Below are 24,317 nucleotides of genomic sequence, written 5' to 3'. Positions count from 1 at the left end.
AACACTGTTGTTGCATTCAAAGATTGGCAAGGATGTGCAAAACCTTAATTAAACCTTTTCTTTCAGGAAGATCATAGGTCTGGTCTCACAGCTGATGAATGCTTACTGTTTCCTTCAGTTCTTTGATGGTCTCGTGGTGAGTTTTAGTTACACTTGGCAGCGCGTGTATGCTCCTAAAAGCATGACAAGTAAATCTAATATAAAGTTTATCTCTGTTTCATCCAAGTGTGTGTGCACGGGCATTTTCTTAGGCACAGGGAAACAGAAGATTCCAGCTGTGGCTAATTTCATTGGATACTACTGCATAGGGCTTTCTCTAAGTATCACGTTGACATTCGTTGCAAAACTAAGAGTGTTGGGTAATTGCACAAAGTGATGCTTTTTTTGTAATTTACTAAAATGAGCTTTTAAAGTGAAGCTTGCCTTGCACTTAAGTAATTTGTCATTTTCTCTGCAGGTTTCTGGCTTGGACTGCTTGTTTGTGTCATTTTACAATCTACCTTCTACATTATTGTCATCTTTAAGCTGAACTGGGAACAAATCACTGAGGAGGTATCATATGAAAACAACCAATAAAGATACTGTGCCTCAAATTGAAGATCAGTTTATACTTAGCTTCCAAGACCCAAAAAATATTAATGAATCTATTGCTTACACTGACTTTTCATATTTACAGGCTGTGAAACGGGCTCAGAAAAATCCTTCGTTATTAGGAAGAGCTCCCGTGACAGGCACTGTGGAAACCAGCACCCAAGATCAAACATCAAGTAATGTGAGTCTATGTAACAGTTAAAGTCAGCAATAGCAACAATTAATCTAAATTTCTTGACATAGTTTTGTTTTTCTTAAACCGTTCTTGATTACATTTATATTATGTTTTCTTCCATTACTGACATATATATATAGTACTGTGCAAAAGTCCTGAGCCACCCTTTGCTCTTTTGACATGACTTGCTTTTCTACTCATTTCAGTCCTTGTACATGGCCATTTTCAGAGGAATGATTTCCTTGTATTTGCTAAGTCACTTTGCACTTACCTATGAATCATGGAAGCTTTAAAAGGAAACTTTTTTTAGTCTTGTGTCAACATAACAGCTAAATTAGCAAAGAATGGATTTTAAATTGTATCTGTACCCATTTTCCCAGCAAAATATTTTTAAAAAGTGGAGAAATTAGATTTTCGCAGAGTACTATATACTATTGCAGTGGTGGATGCTCATATTCAACATGGCCAGATTTTCAAAGAGTTAGTAACCCCTATGTGCTAAAAGCTCAGTTTTCACACTTCTATATGCTGGATTGATTGCAGATGTTTTTTTTTCCCTTTTCTTTGCTCTGCATGATTGCAGTGAGCACAGCACGTCCTTCATACAGATACTTCATGCACACAGGTTATGACCACAGCAGTGTGACCAACCTGCTGGTGTTTTTGTTTCATTTTTCCTAGCTGATGGATGGCTATATGTCTGTGAGCACTGAGTGCCAAGACAGGGGCACTGTGGTGCAGGATCGAGATGTGACACAGAAGCTGAAGGGCAGCCGCCTCTCCATCACCCAACTGATCCTCAGGCGAGGCCTCATTATGTTTGCTGCAGTTGCACTTCTTGCTGTGGGAGCAGGTGTTCACTTCCTTGTGCCTTTGCCCGAGACCAACTCTACTGTGGACTCGATCAACACTACATATACTCCTGATCAAATTTTCTCCACCATGTTGGTGCCAGATGAAGAGTCAGAGTGAACAATAGATAACTGCAATGATTTTGTTTAATGTTGTAAGAACAGAAAATCTGATGTTGCCTTCTCAAACCAGTTTTAGTTTGATTTGTTTGTCTCTGCAAGGTGTTGTAGACTGAACACAGGCAAATATAATGCTCGTTCATTGATTAATCAAGAGACCATTCATTCATTTCCTGCTCGTCTGCCTTTGTGCCTGCTTGTGCCATCCGTTACTGTCTGCTTTGTAATGCAAATGCTAGCATATTGCTGAGACCTCCCAGAAAAGCAGCACTGGAGTTATTTCCCTGAACGAGACAGACATTACTCATGTTCAGGTAGCCAAGTTGGTGATAAGTAGGTTCAAAATAATACCAACAGCCAAGATGAACAACATGAAAGCTAGAGCCAAGCCTCTACGCAGAACCAGAGTCCTGAAAGAGAGCTCTCCTTCAGCTGTCCTCACTGTTGTTTCCACCTGAACATCCATCAGATCAATGGTGTCTGCTTGACCCACTGAGTTACCAGAGTCTTCTAGTTGGGTACCTGGACATAAATATATGCAAATGTTCCATGTTAGGGATCATGAAATTATAATTGTTATTCAAAATATTGTTCACAGTTTGGAAGTTTTCTATATTAATTGCTGTATAATCAATATCTAAAATCTCTGAATTGTTTTTTGTTTGTTAGTTTTTTTTATGGTTCTATCTGCTGATCCAACTGAGTGCTTTTTTAGTGTTGCCATAGATTGTGAAGTTAAAGATGTTAAAGGACATTTAAAAAAGATGAAGATCTTGGTTTCTGATTGTTTAGCAAATACCAATTTGCAGACAAAAATTTGGACTTTGAACATTTCATACTTTTAGACCATGCATGATTAAAAAAAAAGTAGTAAGGACACTTACTACATACAAACATATCAAAATGACAACAATAATAAAATAGCTATAAAATATGTTATAGACCTTTAAAAGTGTTAAATGTATTTACTTCTACATGTAGATTGTGCTTTTTTAGTTTACCCTGTCTACAGCAACTAAAGCATGACACTTTTAGGATTATTGTCAAAGATAAATTGTAAGTCACACCACTTGGTGAAGTGAAGGTAGGAAAAGATTTTAGCCTTTGTTTAATATTAAAGAAGTTACTGGTGACATAATGCTGTCCTAACCTTTCCGCACTCAACACATTTTATTGTGGCTTGAATATGACAAAGGTAGTTTGCACATACATATGGAGACATTGTTGCAATAATCAAACTAAAAACAACATAATTCATTTCTGGTGGCGCAGGATACATTTGTCGCAGGTTTTGCGACAAATTTGTCCTGCGTCATTTTTGGGTCCACAATGTGGTTATTGAAGATTTGGGGACACAACAGTCTGTAAAATCTTTTTGAATAATGTAGATACATTATTCAAATACACAAACAAGATTCATTAAATATTCTTCTAAAGGTATCTTTTAAACTCTGTATGTTCTACTTCCACACAGAACTGTTTTGTTTCTCGTGATGAACAGGATAAACACTTTTCAGCCAAATTAAATAATTTGTGAAAACTGTCCCTTACCTGTGTCTGTGGAGCTTACATGCACTCCTGCTCTGATCTGAGCCTGCAAGACGAATCAATGCGTGATCCTTTAATCATAAAGAGACAGCCGAAAACTACTGAAAATTAAATATTTATCCTTAAACACAAACCTCAACTGTGACATTTTTCCAGTTCATTCTGATTAGATAGAAAATCAGGAATAAGCATTGCAGGAACACACAGGTTAACAAGCCTGTCCACAGACCTGAGGAAAACAAAACATGTTTTTCTTTAAGAGGAGGAAGGAGATGTTGATGCTGTGGTAGAAATCAAATGAAAAAAAGAACTGTAGGGACAAAAATAACATGGATACAAACAGCTGATGGTTGAAAACATCTCACCCATGATTCCTAATTTGGCTGCAAACATCAGTGACACTCCAATCGGAAAGCCAACACCATAATATCCCAAAATATTGCAAATAGCTCCAACTCTCTGTTTGCCTGCTCCTCTTATTATGCCACACACGGCAGCCTAGTGACGCAAAAAGGATAAAGACATGGTTAAGTACCCACAAACACATACTTTATGGGATGTTTCTGGGGTATGGCAGATACTCACAGATGTTGCATCGAGTAGAATGAAAGGAGCATAAAAAGATAGGACATCTGAAACCCTTTGCCTGATTTGTCTGAAAGAAGAGAGTCTAAATTTTTAAAGTGAGACTGGTGAGTTTGTAAACACATGTTTTTGTGTAATTTGAGCCTTGTGCAACATTATACAATTATGCTGTCTTAGGAACAGGAAATATGTAAATAATTATCAGCACAGCTGAGTGCAGCTACCATAAACCTTTGTGTCTATTCAGTATAAGAGAGATTATGTAAGCGAAGGATGACAGTAACTTATGTAAGGGTAAAAGGTCGTTTATGAGGCCTGCTATCTCCCCTAGACTTGATACTGAAATTGCATGTGTAAGTGTAACCCATGCTGGTATTTCCTTCCTTTTTTCTTTTAAAGTAACAACTGCTGCGATTTATAAAACAAACAAAAAAAACATAAAATTATATACGCACTCATCATATGTAAAAACATAAGAGATGTGGTCCTTTAGGCTCCCGATGAGAGTTGACAAACATATAGACACTGACACTGCAGTAAAGACAGAAATATAATTAAAGATTTACCTTTTTCGGGAGCAACATGCCTTAACAGTCTTTTTCCTTATAGGATCGAAACCCTTTCTCGAGGGCACATCATAGGTAGGTAAAGAGAAGTGAAAATATTCACGCTTTCTGCTAACATTTATAATTACGGAGACTGTTTAAAATTTCTAAGCTACTTTTGTGCTTCCTTCTGGAGAGCAAAATTGGAATTATGCAACATTAAATTATGTAATTAATTACCTTTAATTGACTGTCTTTAAAATATTTTCAAATGAATATTAGACAAAAAACTAACAAAAACAAAAACAAAACACACGGCAAAGAAATAAACATTGATGCATTCTGACCTGCACAGAACATTGACATCTTAGCAGACAGCTTGGCCTGCTCCGTTTCTCCACCTCCCAAAGCATTTCCAACTCTTACACTGCCCGCTATGCTGAAACCCAAAGGGAACTAAAAATAAAAAGGTTGTTACATTGGATGGATGTAAAATGAGAAAATTCTTTATGAATAAAGTTTTTTGGCAGTGCAGAGGGTTTGTTCACATCAAAAGGGCTCACCATGTATGCAACATTTGCCAGTTGATACACAACTGACTGAGCTCCGAGTTCCACTTCATTTATGAGACCTGTCAATGACAGACAGCGGATAGATTTCAGAGCTGCTTTTCTACAGTCAAAGGCATCCCAAAGTGGCCTGTGGCATTACCTGCTAGAAAGCCTCCAATCTCATATGTCCACCATTCAACACATAGCATGACCATGCCAGGGACAGCCAGGTGGATGTATGAGCCCCAGTCCTGGAGGCACTCTCGAGACCAACCTACGTAAGTGTTTATAAAGTAGATGTTAGCAATTCCAAATGTATATTTAAATTAAAGTGCATACAAAAGCAAAAGAAATAAAATACTTTAAAAATTCTCTCAAAACAAATAGTAGTCATATAATAAACCAATAAATCATTTGTCAACCTGCTTTTCTACCACATGATTTAAAGCAAATCTCAATACGCTAATTTCCAGTTCTATAGTGTGGGATTATAATATTATTTTATGCCATGTTATACCCCTAATTAAAGATTGTGAATTATTATGTAGTTTTAGTTTGCATTATTCTCCTGAATTAGAAGAAGGTGATAACTATTGCATTTGTTAAACTGATTTGCATTACATTAGACTGCTGATTTATTGTGAATGAATGATATTGTTTTATGATGCATTATACTGCTGAGTTATAAGAAATACTGTTCGCAGAAAGTCATCGCCTTATTTGTCTGATTAGAAGAGAACAGAACATGCTGGAGTTTTCTGCCCCATCTCAGCAGGAGCAGATAAACAGGGAGCCAAGGTCGTAGCTTAGGCGCTGTGTGAGAGAAAGAATGTGAATGTTTAGGCTTTTATGATTAGGTGGGGGCCACTAGAGGCTATAAGAGGTTGATCAATGCTCCACCATTTTAAGATCTGATGCTGTCTGTTGGCGAACAGGGTTAGTTCAGTTTGGCTTGACTGTGGGGTACAGGGCATCCTGGAATAAGCAAGGAGTTAGAGTCTCCTTACTGTGTTGAACGGTATCTGCGCTTTTTTGGACACAGTTAAATTGAGTTAGGGATTTTAGAGATTAGGCCAGATACAGTTAGAGTCTGATACTGGTTAATTGATTACAAAAAAGTTGGACTTTCTTAACTTAAATTTGTCAAAATTGTGTAGGTGCTAAAGCTGTCAGGCCTGAGAGTGATTGTAAATATAAGACGTCTTTGTAATATAAAATAACAGAGCTGTGTGAAATGAGGCTGTGTGTGACGTGCAGCTGCGGCGCTGCGAGCTATTTTTAGACTGTGTGTGAACATGCAAATGAGGTGGCTGCTGTGAAGCGCACAGAGGACTTTTGCTTCCTGTTTAGCGTGTTATTGAGTTTTATAATTATGATTTGCAAACAATGATACATGCCTGTAACTGAAACGCTGATTTTGCTGATTATAATATTACAAATAAGGTTTTGAATGACTAGGGTGAATGTTTGATGTTTGGCTGGGTTTTGATATAGAAAAGACAAATCGTGCATGATTTAGACCGGCACTTCAGTCGGCAGAGTAAGATTGTGTGATAAATACAGCTGTGATTTGTTTCAGTTTTATGGTGTGAAGCAGGATTTATAAGATTTTTAAGTGACTCTTGGTTCAGCTCAAGAATATAGGCAGTTACATTTGATTTACTTTTAGTTTTATCATAATATAGGGTGTGATCAAGCACGAATTTTAGCACTAGAGGTGGTGTAGTAATTTCATTCTACTTAGATAAAAGGCATGCTTATTTTGGGGTCGTGCCAAATTAAAATTTTACATATAGGGGATCTTCTTTACATGAATTGCAGTGGTCACAGTGAGTACGAATAAATGACTAAATACAGTGAATTTTCTTGTCAGAAAAGAAATAGTAAGTGAATGTTTTAGTGTTTTAATACAGGTGGATTTCTCTCTGGAAACCTGAGTACAGCGGCAAAAGGGTTAAATTAACAGAATTGGGACGACAGACAGGCCAAGCTTTGGCTCAAAATTACAGCTTGACCTCACTTTGTCCCCACCCGGAAAAGAAGCTTAAAGGACATCTTCTCCTCCAGTTATCGGTTACCATCGCTGGAAATTTTCAGGCAAGTTTTTGGCTGAATTGTTATTGGCACCATGTGTCTCACAAGCAAGCTCTAACTCCTGGCTGTAGACATGGAATGCTGTTATTTAAGGTGGGAAATCACAATTTGGGAAACAAAATAAAAACACACACACAACCAGAGAAATGTATAAGAAAGGCACGTGTTAGAGAAATGCCTCGTTTGAGAAAAAAGTCAAAATAACCCACCTACAAACACACACACACGCAATGAACAAACAGCTTACATTCATGAACACGTGAAGATTTTCCAGCAAGGCTAAAGCAGCGAAACTTAACATACACCTGTTGTTAAATGATAAAGTTTATCCACTACTAACAAATAAACTCTCTGGGTTGCAGGACAACAACTTAACTTCAAATAAAAAGATGACACGACAAATTTAGTGGTTAGAAGATTCAAATTGTGACATGTTTTCTGCTGATTGATTAATACAAGTGATTACTGAATGAAAGAAAATTCCATTTTTGGGCTTTTAAACATGATCTTAAGAATTTTAACATGTACCTGTGTTGTCCTGTCAACTTGGTGGGTTATGAGTTGATTATATAGTGAGAAAAAACAAAAAAAGGGGGAGAGAAGGCTGACACAGGGCCTGGCCCCGTTGTTTCTCACCTCTCTGAATAACACAGCCAACACAACCTCATTTTCCTGTTCGTCTGTTTTTGTTTTGTTTTTGTTTTGTTTTTTCTCTTTATGCTTGATTACAGCCTGCTTTATCGGCCCGGAAAGCCGAGGCTGACCTGGACTCCTGCTCTCCCCTCTACCATCTTTGCTCTCTCCTCTACCATCTTTGATGTGACCCTGACCAAATGCTACAGCAGCTGGACCCACAACAACAACCTGAAAATGTCAACACTGCTGCAGGAAAACGATCTCATGCAGCGGAGACGGAGAGTGTTAAATCCAAGGCCCGTTTCACTACACGGGGGAGATTTCCAGACAGCTTCAGCTGACAGAGCTGTGACGAGACGCCCATTAAGCCCGGATGAAAAGTGAGGCCGAGCAAAAGAATGCTGACCTTAACAACTCTGCATTAAAACTGTGCAGGACAGTGACCAACATGGATGATCGGGCAGCAAAAAGGGCGTGCCAGAGACAGGAGGAGTAACTGAGGTCAGGAGGCACCTCAGAATGAACAAAAGCACCAGAAGAAAATAAGCTGAAGGCACAGGTGTCAGGGCTCGGCCAAGAGCTGACCTCTGAGAAGAGCCGAACAGCAGAGCTGCAGAAGGCCGTGGAGCAAAGTAAGGGAAACATCAATGGACTTCAATCTGACTTGTATGGAAAAGACTCTGAGGTTTCTGCCCTCAGTAAGAGCTCAAGGCATCAGAGCAGAAACTGAGCATGGCTCAGGAGGAGCTGGCTGATAATCGAACCCATCAGTCAGGCTTGCAGTCCCAGACACAGGACTTGAAATCAGGCCGGAGCTTGCTGGAGCAGGAGGTTGCCAAACCTGACGAAAAAGCTCCAACAGCAGGAGCAAGCCCTGAAGGAGCTACAGAAGCAAAAGGGTCAAGTTAAGGAGGAGCGGAACAAGGAGAAGATGCAGGACACTGGAGAAAAGGACTGCCTCAATTGGGGCCAGAACCAGTATGGACAGAACTTTGAGCAGCAGCACCAACGGAGGCAAACGGACTGAAAAGGAGGAGGGCAGGACCCCAGGGCACGCTTCAGGCCGTGGTTTACCCAGAACACCAGAACAGGAAAGTGATGAACACCAACACACGCATCTACATACACTGACTCAGGATGAAGAGAAACACACACATGAACACATATGCACTCGTTGATTGAGTGAGAAATGACACACACACACATACACAAATCGAAATGCTGATTCAATTCACTGAGAAGTGATCCACACACACACACACATGCACACGCTTGTGCAATGAAGAATGCTTTACTAACAAATGCTTATGCTGACACGCAAAATGCTGCACACAAACATCCAAATACAGAATCTGTTACAACAAGAACCCATTGATTGTTTATTGGTTAAATGCGTTTCATGTCACCCAGACGGCATTTGTCTAGATTTGGGGGACAGGGTCTAAGGCAGTTTGGTTATGAAAACAATGTCTGTGCGTGATGTCTGTTTATGGCTTAAGGCCTCCACTGAATTGTTTACTGTGCTTCACACAGCCTGATAAGGAGCAGTGGTACAGAGTAAAAATGATGAATTAACGGTGTGAGCCTTATTTAGGAGCGCCACATTGTTGTGAGTGAGATTTAATTGAAGGAAGAACACACTGAAAAAAAAAAGGGGGCCAGCCCTTGGATTTACGTAAGCATCTCGCGTGTATTTAACACAATTGCCTCAGGCTTTAAAGATCTGTACGAAATTCTGGTTTCTAGTGTGAGAGAAAAAGCCATGCAGTTATTAGAGCTAGGTTAATTGATGATTCTAAATTATCCATGAATGTAAGGGTAAATGGCTGTTTGTTTCTATCTGATAGACTGGTCGGCTGTCCGGGGTGTACCCTGCCTGGTAACCTATCACTTCAGGGTTATTTCCCAGCCCTGCTGCAACCAGGATAAAGATAGGAGGATGGTAGTTGTTGTAGACCCCTTCAATTTTTATGGTAACCAGGATCTAGACTTTGTTGAACCACATGCAATATGAAGACAACATGTAGTATTTAAGTGACCAAGTAGTATTTGGATAAAAGTTATTGAATAGTGTTGAAATAAACTGACAGAATTGAAGGATTAAAATATTCCAGGAGCTCAACTTACTCCATCTGAACATGTTTCAATCGTGTTTTATGAACACAACATGCACAGGTTTACTGAATATGAAAAGGTTGTGTTGATTTAACTCAGTTGTTTAAGTTTCTGCCAAAGCAAAACATTTGTGTGCAACCAGTGTCCACTATTGAATCAAGTAAATCCAGCATGTTTTGTTTCAGTGCAAAAAGGAGTTACGGTACCTGTATTCCTACTTCTGGTGAAGTTTTGGTTGATTTTTGGGTTTTGCTTGACACTAGGTTGATTTTATCAGTGAGGTTTGGATTGTTTTCTTTCTCTAAGAGAGAGAAAGATGGTTTTATGCTTGGACATGTTTGCAATGGGCCCCAGTATTTGTTATTATATGAGTATTTTATTGGTTACGTTTGTTTTTGCTTTTGTTACAGTGCACTGAAATAAGAGCATCTGAGAGGTGTGATCCACCGGTGGTGATATTTTGTTATTTTGTGAGTTCCTGATTTAACAAATCAGCTCTTTAATCCAGGCCTGAGAGATTGAACTTTAAAGCGCTATAAAATATTCTTACTGAAAACAGTCGCAAAGTATTTTTCTCCATGATTGTAATGGGCTCTGGAGAAATTCACTTATATGGGACATTGATCACATGAGAAGTCCTGAGCCTAAAAGGATTGCAGCGAGTCAATCCAGTCCAAAAAACAAGGAACTGTTTTCCTTTAAAATGATGACGTCATCTTGCTGGTGATGGAGGTTCGAATAGGTTGCTCGTGAGACTCCATTATCAGCAATATCTGATATGAATGTGTGTGGATGTATGCATGTGACTGGACTGTGATGGACTGACGACTAAAAGTTTTAACTGACTTGATACTGAGACAAAAACGGTACTGACTTTAGGATTAGTAAATGTCCACAAACAATTCACCCAGCCTGTAAAAGAAGGGTGGATGTTTTGTCTTGCTTTGTTTTGTTTTTGCAAGAACAGAAGGATGACAGAGACTAAAGAGGGAGGCTGTAGCTTCACATAAGTGTGAACTGCATGTCAGGAAAAGTCGGGAGAAAGCGCCAGAGTCCAATTTGGGATTACTTTGAATATGACTGTGTTTTGGATAAAGCTAGTGTCTTGTAGTGGAAAGAGACAAATTATGAGGGACATTTATAAAGGGAAAAAACCTTAAAGTGCACTTGAAAAGCTCACACAAGAAGGCTAACCTAGCTTACCTTGAAAAGGTAAGGGAGCACACTCAACCCTCATCCCCAGAAAACAGAAGCTAACCCCAGGCAAGGCAGCGTGATGCATCCCGAGACAACAGGACGGGGACATCTACATAACTGTGTGAGTCAATTGCCTCCACAAAGTTTATCAATTCACTTGAACCAAAATTACGAACACACGGTGCTGCAAGAGTTAATAGTCTCAATACCCACGGATAAGCACAAGAGCATGACTGATATGATGAAACTGGGATTTTGTTACACTTAATTATTGCAGACACAACTAAAACTAAACTGAAACTAATCAAAACTAAACTGAAACTAAGGACTTAAAAAAAATAAAAATAAAAACTAAACTAAACTAGCAAACAATTTGTAAAAACTAATTACATCGGATATAAAATTGAAAATCTGAAGTCAAAGCTAAATAATAATAAAAACTATTGAAAATTGCAAAACTATTAAAACCCTGGTCCAGACTAAGATGGCGTTGGACATCTTCAGGGCGGAAAAGGGTTGGTGTGACCAAGGTGTGGTTTGGCTTGTTGTATGTATATTTCAAGATCATATGGCTCTGGATGGACCAGTTACCAGGGCATGGAAGGAGGACAGACTCATTAAATGAGGAGAAGGATTTTTCTGGGATTGGAGATCCTCTGGGTGAGTGGTTGACTAAAAGCATGCATAAAATAAAAGCTATTTTTTGTTATTGATTGGTAATAGATTGATAATTGGCCACATTTGCAGCTGTATTGACTTGTTGTGGACGTAGTCTACTTCATGTTTAGGCACTCTAATTAACAGATTGAAAATAGTGACATTAAAGGAAGAGTATGCAGCGCCACCCTGTCAGACGCCAGTGACGGTGGGGCTCATTGATGAATCAGGTGAGCTGCATTCATGGCTGAATCAAAACTAAGTTTCCCCTGCTGTGGTCAGTGAGGGAAAAACAGAGGGAAATAAAATTGAAAGAGGCATTTATAAACGTTTATGTGTCAAGTTTATAAATGGGATAAAAAGGGGGTGTTTTACTGTTATTTCAGCATCAGCATTATTATTACATCAGAATCATATAACAAGCATTGCATTAAACATTTCTTGAAGCTTTTGACATTACATTAACATTTGTATTACGGTGATTGTTATAACCTCAGGTTAATCTTCTATTTACAGGTGTTGGGATAATCATATGATCTTTCATTGCAGGTGTAAACATGATCCTTTTTATACATATTGCAGTCTGTTGCTCATTATAGAGTTGTGCTCAAGTTAATAAGGGTTAAAAGCTACAGTCAACGCGATGTTTGGCTGATCTATGGAGTGGAGTGACTTCGAGCATAGAAGGCCGCACGCGCTTACATAACACTGATATCATGTTTTTCTTGGTGATCTTTTATTCAGTTATATCTTTTGCTAAGTTTTAAGTAGTGGCAGTTAATTAAACGACATTCATTTAATCTTACATACCTGATTCAGAGCATTACACACAGATCAACTTAACAATCTGCAAAACCTTGTAGTTGCAATGTTGTGTCTCCATAAGGGACAGTTGGCTCCAGGAGATAAGTGGGAGTCAGTGCCTGTCCTCGAGAAGGAGAGAACATTCCTTTGCTGTGTCAAAAGTAGTCAACAAGTTCATATTCAAGTGAAGTTCATATTAATGCAGGTTTTGTTTCCTGGCAATTCTGCAGACGCAGGCTCTGGGCGGAGCCAGGAGTTGACCAGATCTAACATGACAATTAAATTTGTTTCATTCCCTGGCACAGGATGACAGGACTGGAGCAACGACACTGGATAGGAGAAAGTCTGATACTTTCTGAGATATGAGTTCACTAACCTTTTCTTTTAATTTTCTAGCTCCGTTGATTTGACACATGGGAATGTGTCAAAAAAAAAAGGGGGGGGGGAAGTTGAGTTTTAACATCAAACAAGGGTTATATGAACATTTTTATGACTTCATTTGTGTTTTTGATAACTTAGGTGTGGTAAAGCTTAAGCTAATAGTGACCCAAGAGGTTTCCAGACTTTTTTTAGAGAATCAGTGAGAAGCATAAATCATTATTTCCATGTTTAAGCATTAATCATTGAAATGAACTGAATAGCGTTTAGATGATAAAATGCCTGTGTTCATGAGAAGCTGAGTACCACACTGGAGAGGAAACCGCGGGACAGTAGGCGGAAGGAAACACATGATTTTTGGGGGGGCAAATGTTAGGATTAAAAATGGCTAATTTGTTTTTGATGTCTTTTGTTAAAATGAGTGGTTTTAATAGTTTTCGTACACACCTTGCAAATGAGTTTGCAATGAGTTGTGACTGTAAATACCCATGAGTTGGCACTCGGTCTTTGGAAGGTCATAAGCTTCGTTCGGTGTGATGGTCCGGACTGATATATTGCAGGTATTGACTTTGAGTGCAGAGGGCTAAATGCAAACACGCTTACACACACAGAGGATATGATTAGAATAAGTCCCTGGGACATTCTGAATATTCTAAACCAATTCTGAATCACCAGAAGATCAGTAGATAACAACATTAGATTATTAGAGCTAGGAAGAGAGGTGTTTTGGTTTTCTGTCTCTTACAGAGAAAGGAACAGACACCAGACGAGGTCACAGATATACGAGGATCCTTCGCAGCAGAGACAGACACGGTGACTGCCGAGACACCAACTGGGTTCCAGTGTCATGGCGTTTGGGCTCCGATTAGTCACCTCAAAAGGATGGATCCCATAAACACAGCAATAACCATGAAGGGGTTGGTGGAAATCCAGGAACACCAGACCAACGAGGTTCGAGAGGCTCTTGGGCAAGAGGGGGACATGTTCCTGTTCCTTTTTCTGGGGGACACAGTTGTGACCCGAGGATACACAGATCGTTGTTTGAAATTGGGGCAGAATAATCCCCTGATCTGTGCAACGACTGAAGGGTTGTCTAACCCCTGAGGTTGAAGAAAAAAGAGCAGAGGATCACCCAACTGGAAGACACTGGTGGCTGCAGCAATAAAATAAAGGCTAAAAGCTCCTCGGACAGAGGTTCTAGTCTGAGTACGTCTGAAGGGTGTGAGGTAGCACCAAAATGAAGCTGTGGGAGAACTGGGGAGTGTCATCTGTACCTGCTATTGTTGTAATAATAGTTTTTCTTGCATCTGAACTGCGCAAACTCAGAGGTCATCTCACGTATGGTTCGCCCAACAGGGGGACAAAGGGCCTCAGGGGTGAGAAGAAATGAACCCGGCCACACTGGATTACAGGGTGTAGGTAAGCTCTCTATTCTAAAGAGCTCAACATGGGGAGTGTGAGATTATAATATTATTTTATGCCATGTTAGACCCCTAATTAAAGATTGTGAATTATTATGTAGTTTTAGTTTGCATTATTCTCCTGAATTAGAAGAAGGTGATAACTATTGCATTTGTTAAACTGATTTGCATTACATTAGACTGCTGATTTATTGTGAATGAATGATATTGTTTTATGATGCATGATACTGCTGAGTTATAAGAAATACTGTTCGCAGAAAGTCATTGCCTTATTTGTCTGATTAGAAGAGAACAGAACATACTGGAGTTTTCTGCCCCATCTCAGCAGGAGCAGATAAACAGGGAGCCAAGGTCGTAGCTTAGGCGCCGTGTGAGAGAAAGAATGTGAATGTTTAGGCTTTTAGGATAAGGTGGGGGCACCAGAGGCTATAAGAGTTTGATCAATGCTCCACCATTTTGAGATCTGATGCTGTCGGCGTACGGTGTCCATCTCCCACGTGTGTGATCATTAAAATCATCGTTTGACTCAACCCGGCCGGACCAGTGTTGTTATTTCGGTTTTTCCTCTTGTATCAATCCCCAATATTTGAATCTGTAACAATAGTTTTACCCTTTGTCATAGTACTGGGTGCGGTGACCCAGTGTTTGTGTTTTTCTGGTTTACGTTATATTCTCTGATTTGTCATTTTTCATGGTTTTGGTTCTCTCTATTGTTTTCTGCTTATGTTATATTTATAGTCCCTGGTCTTTAGGTTTCTGTCCCTGTGCCCTTCCTGTGCTCCATGTTCCCTCTGTTGTTTCAGTGTAAAGTCCGTGTCTTTGTGAATGTCTCTTGTTTCCTGTTTTACTTTAACGTCTCGCGTCCTATGCTAGTGTTTTCAGTTTTGCTTCCTTCCCGTCTCGTCATGTATGATTACTCCCAGCTGTGCTCTCCTTCTGCGTTTCATTCCCTTGTTATTCCTCTGTGTATTTAAACCCTGTGTTTTTCTCTGTCTGGTGTTACCCCATGTGCTGTGTGGTTCTTCTGTGAGCCTGGATTTCTTTGTCCTTAGTCTCTAGTTTCCCCGTGTTTAGTTCTTAGTTTCCAGTTTCCATGTTCAAGTTTTGGTTTTCACAAATTTATTTTATGAAGTGTTTTATCTCAGTGCAACAAAGCTGCCTTCCTTTGTTCATCCCGTCGTTCGAGTCCTGCGTTTGGATCCTCATCCTGCCTGCCACAGCAGTAAACATGACACCCTTGGACTTGTGTGCTTATGTGGCTTTGCTTAAATTTTTAATCGTCTCCGCCTTTTTTTTTTTTGCTCCCTTTAGGTGTTCTCATCTCTCAGTCTGTTGCTTTGGATTTTTTCATTTTGAAAAACAAGCCATTTTAGCTCCTCTCGCTGTAAGGACAACTTTGTTCTGATTTGCTGCTTAGATTAAAACAGCGGATGGTTTGGATCACCATATTTACACCCAGGCTGTATGAAAGAAATCACTTATCTTTAGCATCATAATCTAAGAGTTGAAAAGTTGAGCATTTAGAGCAGTCTGAAGTCTGGGCTTTGCTTACAGGGATTACCTAGTCTTTCAAAGTAGCCCTGTGTAATGTGAGCACTCACCAATGTCACAGTATAATAACAGAAAATAAAGTAAAATAAAACAGGTCCACTTAAAGGGAAAATAAACATGAACTTGTTATAACTCTGCTCATTTTGTTTGTAACCTGGTTGTAGGTTTTTGTTTTTTATTGCTTCTTAAATGCTTGATTCGTCAGTTCAGTCCAACTTCAGCTTCGACCTTCGGACTTTTATCTGGTGATCTGTTGACCTCATCCACCTAACCCTTCCATTAAAAGTCACTACATCCAGCTGTCATCATGACAATAGTTAAAATAATAGTCTTTCTCAGACATGTTTATGTTTTCTTTAAACGCTTCTAACAAGTTGTTCATTTTGTAATTGTGTAAAAACAACTTATATTTTATATAGTTAAAGGTTTCTGTTAGTTGTTAATCATTGTTAAACTCATTTGGGTTTCTCTTAATATTAAAAATAACCAGTATCCAGTGTATATGCAGTACTCACCTCCCCAAGTGGCCTTATGAAGTCCTTTCCATATGATATAAGCAAAGAGGATTCCAGCCATTAAGAACTCAGAAATGGCATTGGCTATTGCAGAACCTCTGTAAAGATTATTTCAATGTGTCGTGTTGGTTATACAGTATGTGATGATGTCAGCTGATACCACTAAAGACGATATTAACGAAGTCATGTGCAATCCAATAAAACAAACTCACGCAACTCCAAGGTTTAACGGGAAGAGGACGATGTAGTTGATGAGTGCATTTAGAAGATTGACAACAAAGCCTGTGATGACCTGTGGCCATATAATGCCCTAAAACAGAAATGCAACAAGTTTATTTTAATTAGGAAATGGCGAAATGACAGGCCAGATAGACTGGGTAAAATAAGTATTGAACACGTCACCAATTTACTAAGTAAATATATTTGTAAAGCTGCTATTGCCATGAAATTCTCACTATATGTCAGCAACAACCCATCCAATCAACAAACGCAAAGAAATCAAACCATAGATGTCCATGCGTTCGGTTTTAAGTAACAATGAGAAATGACACAGGGAAAAACTACTGAACACATGAAGAAAGGGAGGTTTAAAAAGGCATGGACAGTCATGACACCAGCTGAAATCAACCCTGTCACTTCTGGTTCAGTCCCAACTAATTGCTTATAAGTAGTATCTCATTTCCAAGGTGTCACACAAGAATCATCTCATGATGGGTAAAGCTAATGGACTCTCTCGAGCCCCTCCCAACCTTATTGTTGCAAATCATATTGATTGCGCTGGTTACAGCAGAATTTCTGAACTACTGACGTTTCCGATGAGCACTGTTGGGGCCATAATCTGGAAGAGGAAAGAACAAAATTTTTACCATGAACAGGTGCTAGCCGCAGGATTTCAGACAGAGGAGTGAAAAGAATTATCAGAAGAGTTGTCTAAGAGCCAAGCACCACTTGTGGAGAGCTACAGAAAGACCTTTAATCAACTGGTACAACTATTTCAAATCAATAAGTAATGCACTCAACCACCATGCCCTGTATGCATGCTTACCACATACAGGGAGTGCAGAATTATTAGGCAAATGAGTATTTTGTCCACATCATCCTCTTCATGCATGTTGTCTTACTCCAAGCTGTATAGGCTCAAAAGCCTACTACCAATTAAGCATATTAGGTGATGTGCATCTCTGTAATGAGAAGGGGTGTGGTCTAATGACATCAACACCCTATATCAGGTGTGCATAATTATTAGGCAACGTCCTTTCCTTTGGCAAAATGGGTCAAAAGAAGGACTTGACAGGCTCAGAAAAGTCAAAAATAGTGAGATATCTTGCAGAGGGATGCAGCAGTCTCAAAATTGCAAAGCTTCTGAAGCGTGATCATCGAACAATCAAGCGTTTCATTCAAAATAGTCAACAGGGTCGCAAGAAGCGTGTGGAAAAACCAAGGCGCAAAATAACTGCCCATGAACTGAGAAAAGTCAAGCGTGCAGCTGCCAAGATGCCACTTGCCACCAGTTTGGCCATATTTCAGAGCTGCAACATCACTGGAGTGCCCAAAAGCACAAGGTGTGCAATACTCAGAGACATGGCCAAGGTAAGAAAGGCTGAAAGACGACCACCACTGAACAAGACACACAAGTTGAAACGTCAAGACTGGGCCAAGAAATATCTCAAGACTGGTTTTTCTAAGGTTTTATGGACTGATGAAATGAGAGTGAGTCTTGATGGGCCAGATGGATGGGCCCGTGGCTGGATTGGTAAAGGGCAGAGAGCTCCAGTCCGACTCAGACACCAGCAAGGTGGAGGTGGAGTACTGGTTTGGGCTGGTATCATCAAAGATGAGCTTGTGGGGCCTTTTCGGGTTGAGGATGGAGTCAAGCTCAACTCCCAGTCCTACTGCCAGTTTCTGGAAGACACCTTCTTCAAGCAGTGGTACAGGAAGAAGTCTGCATCCTTCAAGAAAAACATGATTTTCATGCAGGACAATGCTCCATCACACGTGTCCAAGTACTCCACAGCGTGGCTGGCAAGAAAGGGTATAAAAGAAGAAAAACTAATGACATGGCCTCCTTGTTCACCTGATCTGAACCCCATTGAGAACCTGTGGTCCATCATCAAATGTGAGATTCACAAGGAGGGAAAACAGTACACCTCTCTGAACAGTGTCTGTGAGGCTGTGGTTGCTGCTGCACGCAATGTTGATGGTGAACAGATCAAAACACTGACAGAATCCATGGATGGCAGGCTTTTGAGTGTCCTTGCAAAGAAACGTGGCTATATTGGTCGCTGATTTGTTTTTGTTTTGTTTTTGAATGTCAGAAATGTATATTTGTGAATGTGGAGATGTTATATTGGTTTCACTGGTAAAAATAAATAATTGAAATGGGTATATATTTGTTTTTTGTTAAGTTGCCTAATAATTATGCACAGTAATAGTCACCTGCACACAGAGATATCCCCCTAAAATAGCTAAAACTAAAAACTACTTCCACAAACATTCAGCTTTGATATTAATGAGTTTTTTGGGTTCATTGAGAACATGGTTGTTGTTCAATAATAACATTATTCCTCAAAAATACAACTTGCCTAATAATTCTGCACTCCCTGTATTGCTGAAGAAACAGCATGTTGAAGCATGTTTAAAGTTTGCTGAACAACATTTAGACAACCTGCGTTCATACTTTTATCCTGTGTCAAAAGCTCACCTTTGGAAAAATTTTACTTAAAAAATTGGTGATGTGTTCAATACTTATTTTACCCGCTGTACATGACATCATTACAGTTTTCCACCAACAGACAAAAGGATGATTAAATATCTGACTGATTTCCTGTAATCAAAAACAGCAGTTCGCAGTGTTTGTCAAGTAAAGTGAATCATAGTTTTATTGACATGAAAGGGCTCAAAGAGCTCTGATCTCCTTGCTATCTGTATGTGGACACCATCAATCATTAAACATTGTAGCCAGTAGGACTGGAGTCTCACTTACAGACACATATTGTATATTCAATCCACTCTATCATTTTGCGGATAAAAGAAGAACACAATCTGTATACCCTGCGATCCAAACTGTATTATTCAAAATAATCATGGAGATATTTACCTGGTTTTGCAGATATCTTGTTTCTAATGAGTACATGAATGCAGCCTGTGGCACACAGAAACACACACACACCAAAAAAATAAAAACAGAAAGAAAAGAACAACATAGTCTGAGTTGCAATTATTTGAAACATTTTATTCTAATGTGATTAGACTGGGACTCGTCCTGTTTGGTAGTGACAGCTTGTTACATCATCAAATACACCTGTACAAGGGGGAAAATAAGTAGAGCTATGCTGTACTAGGTAAGTTAACCAACTAAGTAAGTGTCCAGCAGAGACTTTATAGACTCATTGATTTCTACTTAAAATAATGCGATCACTACCCACTTAAAAAACAGGGTTGAATTTATCTAGCTGACTAGTTAGCCCACTTTGGAAAAGATTTTACTGTGGGGATATTTGATTTCTGTGTCTGGGATTAGCAAGGCCTCCTTTTTGTAGGTGTATTTTTATTTGGAAGAGTGACTCTAAATCTATCTTAAAACATTAATAAAAGGGACATGCAAGGAACAATCAGGTCAGCCTCCAAGGAGATGCATGTCACCCTCTTCCTCTCTCCCACTTAGATGACTTTCCACTTGGTTCAATTTTGTGGCTTTTGTGTTGCACACACACATGCACACTTAGCCTTAGACATACTTACAGGAAGTGCGGGCATAAAGATCTTCACATACATCTGACACAACCTTGAAAGAGAGAGAGACTGATTTTATCCCATCAAAATGAACACACATTTTAAAATTCAAGAAAGCATTAGCGGATTGTGACGGCTGACCTTGCCACCTCTGGTTCTTGTCTGACAGCCAGCAGAATCGGCTCTGTGTTAATAAGGATGGCCCAGCAGGGGAAGCAGGCCAGGAGCAAAATGAGGATGGCCCGCTGCAGAATAACTCCAATTTTCAGCAGGTTATGGCTTCCAAAGGTCTAAAAGCACAGAACAGTTTAGTCTGCCATTACTATTGTTAAGCACCGATGATAAATTATTTGTGATGGATCAAAGATTCGCACCTGAGAAACCAGAGTATCACATGCTGATGCCAAACCACTACCAATAGATATACCTGTAACATTAATAACCTGGAAATACATTAGAAAACATTGGTGGATTGGATGTCACTTTTCTATTGGTTTAATGACTTAATAAAAGGTGAGTGTTTGAATTTCACTTACTGCAATGGCCAGAGACACTCCTGCCAGCTCTGTCTTCCCCAGATGGCCACAAAATATTGTACTTACAAGGCTCAAGGAAAAATTCATGAGCTGGGATATCATCTGATAAGGAAATTCGAAATTAATTAAAAGTTGCCAGGGCAACAAAAACAGCTATTAAAAACTAGTAATTTACAGCGTAAGCGGCCAATTTGTTCTGTACGATATATACCATACCATACCATACCACCTTTATTTATAAAGCACTTTAACATAAAACCAGAGTTCACAAAGTGCTGTACATGCTAATAGCATAAGTGAAGAACATTAAAATGAGATAAGATAAAATAAATAACTAAAAAACTAAAATAAATTGAAACATGTTAAAACAAATTGAGTCAACCCCTCTAATCAATGCCAAAGGCTTCAGCGAATAAATATGTTTTAAGAAGACTTTTAAATTCCGAGAGAGAAGAGGCCTGCCTAACATGCAAGGGTAGATCATTCCACAACTTTGGAGCAACTACAGCAAAAGCACGATCACCTTTAAATTTATACTTAGTTTTCGGTACCTTAAGGAGCTGCTGATTGGCGGACCTAAGGGAACGGGCAGGTGTAAATGGTTGTAGTAGCTCCGAGAGGTAGGGGGGGCCCAGGCCATTAAGAGATTTAAAAGCAAATAAGAGAATTTTAAAAACAATCCTAAAATGTACAGGTAGCCAGTGGAGTGAAATTAAAATTGGGGTAATGTGCTCAAACTTTTTTGTTCCAGTTAAAAGACGTGCTGCAGCATTTTGCACAACCTGCAGGCGCCTAATGGACGCATCACTAACCCCAAAATAAAGTGCGTTACAATAATTCAGCCTAGAAGTAACAAAGGCATGGATTACTGTCTCAAAATGCTGTTTCGATAAGATAGGCTTTATTTTGGCTAATTCCCTCAAATGAAAAAAGCTAGATCTTACAACAGCTCTGACCTGGCTTTCAAGTTTAAGATTTGCCTCTATTTTAACTCCCAGATTAGTGATGACTGGTTTAACATACTGTGCCAGTGAACCAAGATCTATAGTAGTGGCCTCAGAAGCGCCACCAAAAACCATCACTTCTGTTTTCTGTTCATTAAAATGTAAAAAGTTCAAAGCCATCCAGGCCCTTATTTCATCAAGGCATCTGAGCAGCGGGTCTACTGAGAAGCCATTTATCTTTTTAAGTGGGAAATAAATCTGGGAGTCATCGGCATAGCAGTGGAAAGAAATCCCATGTTTCCTGAAAATAGACCCAAGGGGTAGGAGATATAGAGAGAAAAGAAGCGGGCCTAAAACTGAACCCTGTGGGACCCCACATTGAAGAGAAGCAGCAGAGGATACAAACTCCCCTAGTTTCAGAGAGAAAGTTCGCTCTGCCAAATAGGATCTGAGCCACTGCAGTGCGGTACTCCGCATACCCACCAACTGCTCTAAACGGGAAATTAAAATATTATGATCCACTGTATCAAAAGCATCAGTTAAATCTAACAGCACAATAATAACACAGTCACCTGAGTCATTTGCCAAAAACACATCATTAAAAACTCTTAAAAGGGCAGATTCGGTACTATCTAAAGCTTTAAAACCAAATTGGAAAACTTCTAAAATACCGTGTTCTTCTAGGAAGGACATTAATTGCTTGTAAACTACCTTTTCAAGAATCTTTGAGATAAAAGGCAGTTTGGAAATAGGTCTGTAATTTGCAATAATATCAGGATTAAGAGCAGGTTTCTTGAGTAGAGGCTGAATCACTGCATGTTTGAGATTGACAGGTACAACACCAGAGGACAGACTACAATTTACAATGGGTTGTACAGCTGATGCTATAGTGAGAAAAACCTCTTTGAAAAATCGAGGAGGGAGAGCATCATAAGGGGAACCTAAGGGCTTCATGTGAGCAACCAACTCCTGCAGGCAGAGCAAGGAAACTGGCTCGAACCTGTCAAAGACAGCAGAACTAGGGACAGGGGTAGAAGGGTCGAGAACGGACTGGGAAGTCTGCGCTTTGACAGATAGCACTTTATCAATAAAAAAGTGTAGGAAGTTTTCACAAATTTCCTGAGAAGACTCGACACCAGCAGTCTGTGGAGCATGAAGGACCATGTCAATAGTCTTGAATAAGACATGAGGCTTACGACAGTTTGCCTGAATAATATCAGCAAAATGTTTCCTCTTAGCATCTTTTACAGTTCTCTGGTAAGAATTCCAGTAATCTTGTAACATTTGGTATGACACCTGAAGTTGATCCTTCTTCCATTTACGTTCAGCTCTCCTACACTTTCTTCTGGCAGCCCGGGTGTCTTCATTCAGCCAGGGTTCAGATTTGGCTTTTACTTGCCTAAGCTTAAAGGGGGCCACTGAATCTAAAGCAGTTTGGCAGACAGAGTAAAACCACGTACTCAGCTCTTCTGTATCATTGCATATGAAATCAGGAAGGCCGCCGTTCTGATTAAAAACAATAGAGAACTGTCCAGCAGAGGAAGGGTTAAAAAATACGACAGCTCCTAGCAGCAACAGGAGGAAGATTAACTTTGGTACAAGGAAGGAAAACCTCAAACAGGACAGGCCTATGGTCTGACCATACAACATCACAAACCTCTAAGTTAGAGACAGGTAAATTGTGAGTTAAAAGAAGATCCAACGTTTGCCCATATTTTTGTGTAGGCACAGACACAGGTTGCACAAGATCAAAAGAGTCAATAAGATTTAAAAAGTCCTTTGCCATTGGCTTGTCAGGGCAGCACACATGAATATTGAAGTCCCCAATAATAAGGACATGATCATATTTGGGCATAATTTCAGCCAACAGATCAGAAAAGTCATTTAAGAAGTTCTTATTGTATTTTGGGGGTCTGTAAACCACAGCACAGAGCACTGAGTGAGAGCGACCTAGCTCAAACATGCTCAGTTCAAAGCTACTAGGTGAGGTTGATAATGGCAGTGGTTTACATTTATACTGCTTCTTAAAAACAACCGCTAGTCCTCCTCCTCTGCCTGATATTCGAGGAGAGTTTAAAAAGCAGCAGTCATCAGGTAAGAGATCTGTGAAAGCGCTGGACTCACCGGCCCTCAACCATGTCTCAGTTATACAGAGGAAATCCAGTCCTTGGGTCATAAATAAATCCCTTAAAATAAAAGTTTTATTACTCAGCGATCTAGTGTTCACCAATCCAAACCTGGTGGAGGTCAGCGTGTTCGGTATTTATATTTATATATATCGGTATTAATCAATGACTGTAGAAAACAGTCAAAATCTTGGTATTAATCCACGTAATCAAATGCCAATGTATTATTTTAAGTTTTTATTTTTTATTATACTGATTACTGACCACCGTCTATTTAAATACAGGGTACTTACCACTGGTACTGAAAGTTTTGACAGCTCTTTTATTTCGCTCTTGTAACCAACAGGAACCAGCGTGCGGATTCTCTTTAATATAAAACATTCCCTCCATGAGGAAATAGGTGCGCTCTCTGCCCCGGTATCCATGTTTCCGTGGGGAGGGGGAAAATGTCTTTCTGTATTGACCGCTGTATTTATGCTGCTGTTGAACTTGAACCTCTTCCGGTGAGTCAATGATCTCTGTCAGTGTTTAGCATTAATGATGAAAGTGGTTGAAAGTTTGCTTTATGAGCCGCGTGAGAGGAGCTCACGTCAAGCGCTTCCCGTAAAGTCAGCTGGTCTTGACGTCGAAAAATGAATTGGGAAC

At 39.6% G+C, this 24,317-nt stretch overlaps 2 protein-coding genes across 3 annotated transcripts in view; one reads left to right on the top strand and one right to left on the bottom strand.

The window, feature by feature from the left end:
• The window catches only part of LOC146694304 (multidrug and toxin extrusion protein 1-like), an 8,877-nt gene extending 6,806 nt beyond the window's left edge, over nt 1-2,071 (top strand). The window contains exons 13-17 of one of the 2 annotated variants that reach the window (XM_085430428.1): nt 67-136; nt 227-359; nt 458-552; nt 677-772; nt 1,448-2,071. In XM_085430428.1, coding sequence (XP_085286554.1) covers nt 67-136; nt 227-359; nt 458-552; nt 677-772; nt 1,448-1,738 — 685 coding nt within the window. In that variant the 3' untranslated portion in view covers nt 1,739-2,071. Of the gene's footprint in view, nt 1-66; nt 360-457; nt 553-676; nt 773-1,447 lie in introns of both variants that reach the window. The other variant, XM_085430427.1, reaches the window with a different exon arrangement.
• On the bottom strand, nt 1,747-24,317 carry slc47a3 (solute carrier family 47 member 3). The gene is made up of 17 exons (XM_085430429.1): nt 23,966-24,317; nt 20,603-20,704; nt 20,441-20,509; nt 20,208-20,356; nt 20,076-20,118; nt 19,432-19,476; nt 16,547-16,644; nt 16,335-16,432; nt 5,127-5,240; nt 4,979-5,046; nt 4,763-4,871; nt 4,326-4,401; nt 3,871-3,940; nt 3,651-3,783; nt 3,420-3,514; nt 3,289-3,331; nt 1,747-2,259 (listed from the first exon to the last, which is right to left on the bottom strand). The coding sequence occupies exons 1-17, from the start codon at nt 24,095-24,097 to the stop codon at nt 2,048-2,050; spliced, it is 1,656 nt and encodes a 551-aa protein (XP_085286555.1). The 5' UTR covers nt 24,098-24,317; the 3' UTR covers nt 1,747-2,047.

The sequence above is a fragment of the Copadichromis virginalis genome, linkage group LG14 (genome assembly GCF_057382275.1).
Source record: "Copadichromis virginalis isolate Kocher_CV1m ecotype Utaka linkage group LG14, C_Virginalis_male_GT1.1, whole genome shotgun sequence".
Taxonomy (NCBI): domain Eukaryota; kingdom Metazoa; phylum Chordata; class Actinopteri; order Cichliformes; family Cichlidae; genus Copadichromis; species Copadichromis virginalis.
This window is presented reverse-complemented; position numbering and strand designations above follow the sequence as displayed.

Excerpts from the sequence above, each read along its gene's own strand:
- slc47a3 (XM_085430429.1), bottom strand. The coding sequence starts at position 24,097 with ATGGATACCGGGGCAGAGAGCGCACCTATTTCCTCATGGAGGGAATGT. Across the intron at positions 16,645-19,431 it reads CAAGATATCTGCAAAACCAG|GGCATTATATGGCCACAGGT; the intron begins GTAAATATCTCC and ends TTTCTGTTTTAG. Across the intron at positions 3,332-3,419 it reads GGAAAAATGTCACAGTTGAG|GCTCAGATCAGAGCAGGAGT; the intron begins GTTTGTGTTTAA and ends TTCGTCTTGCAG.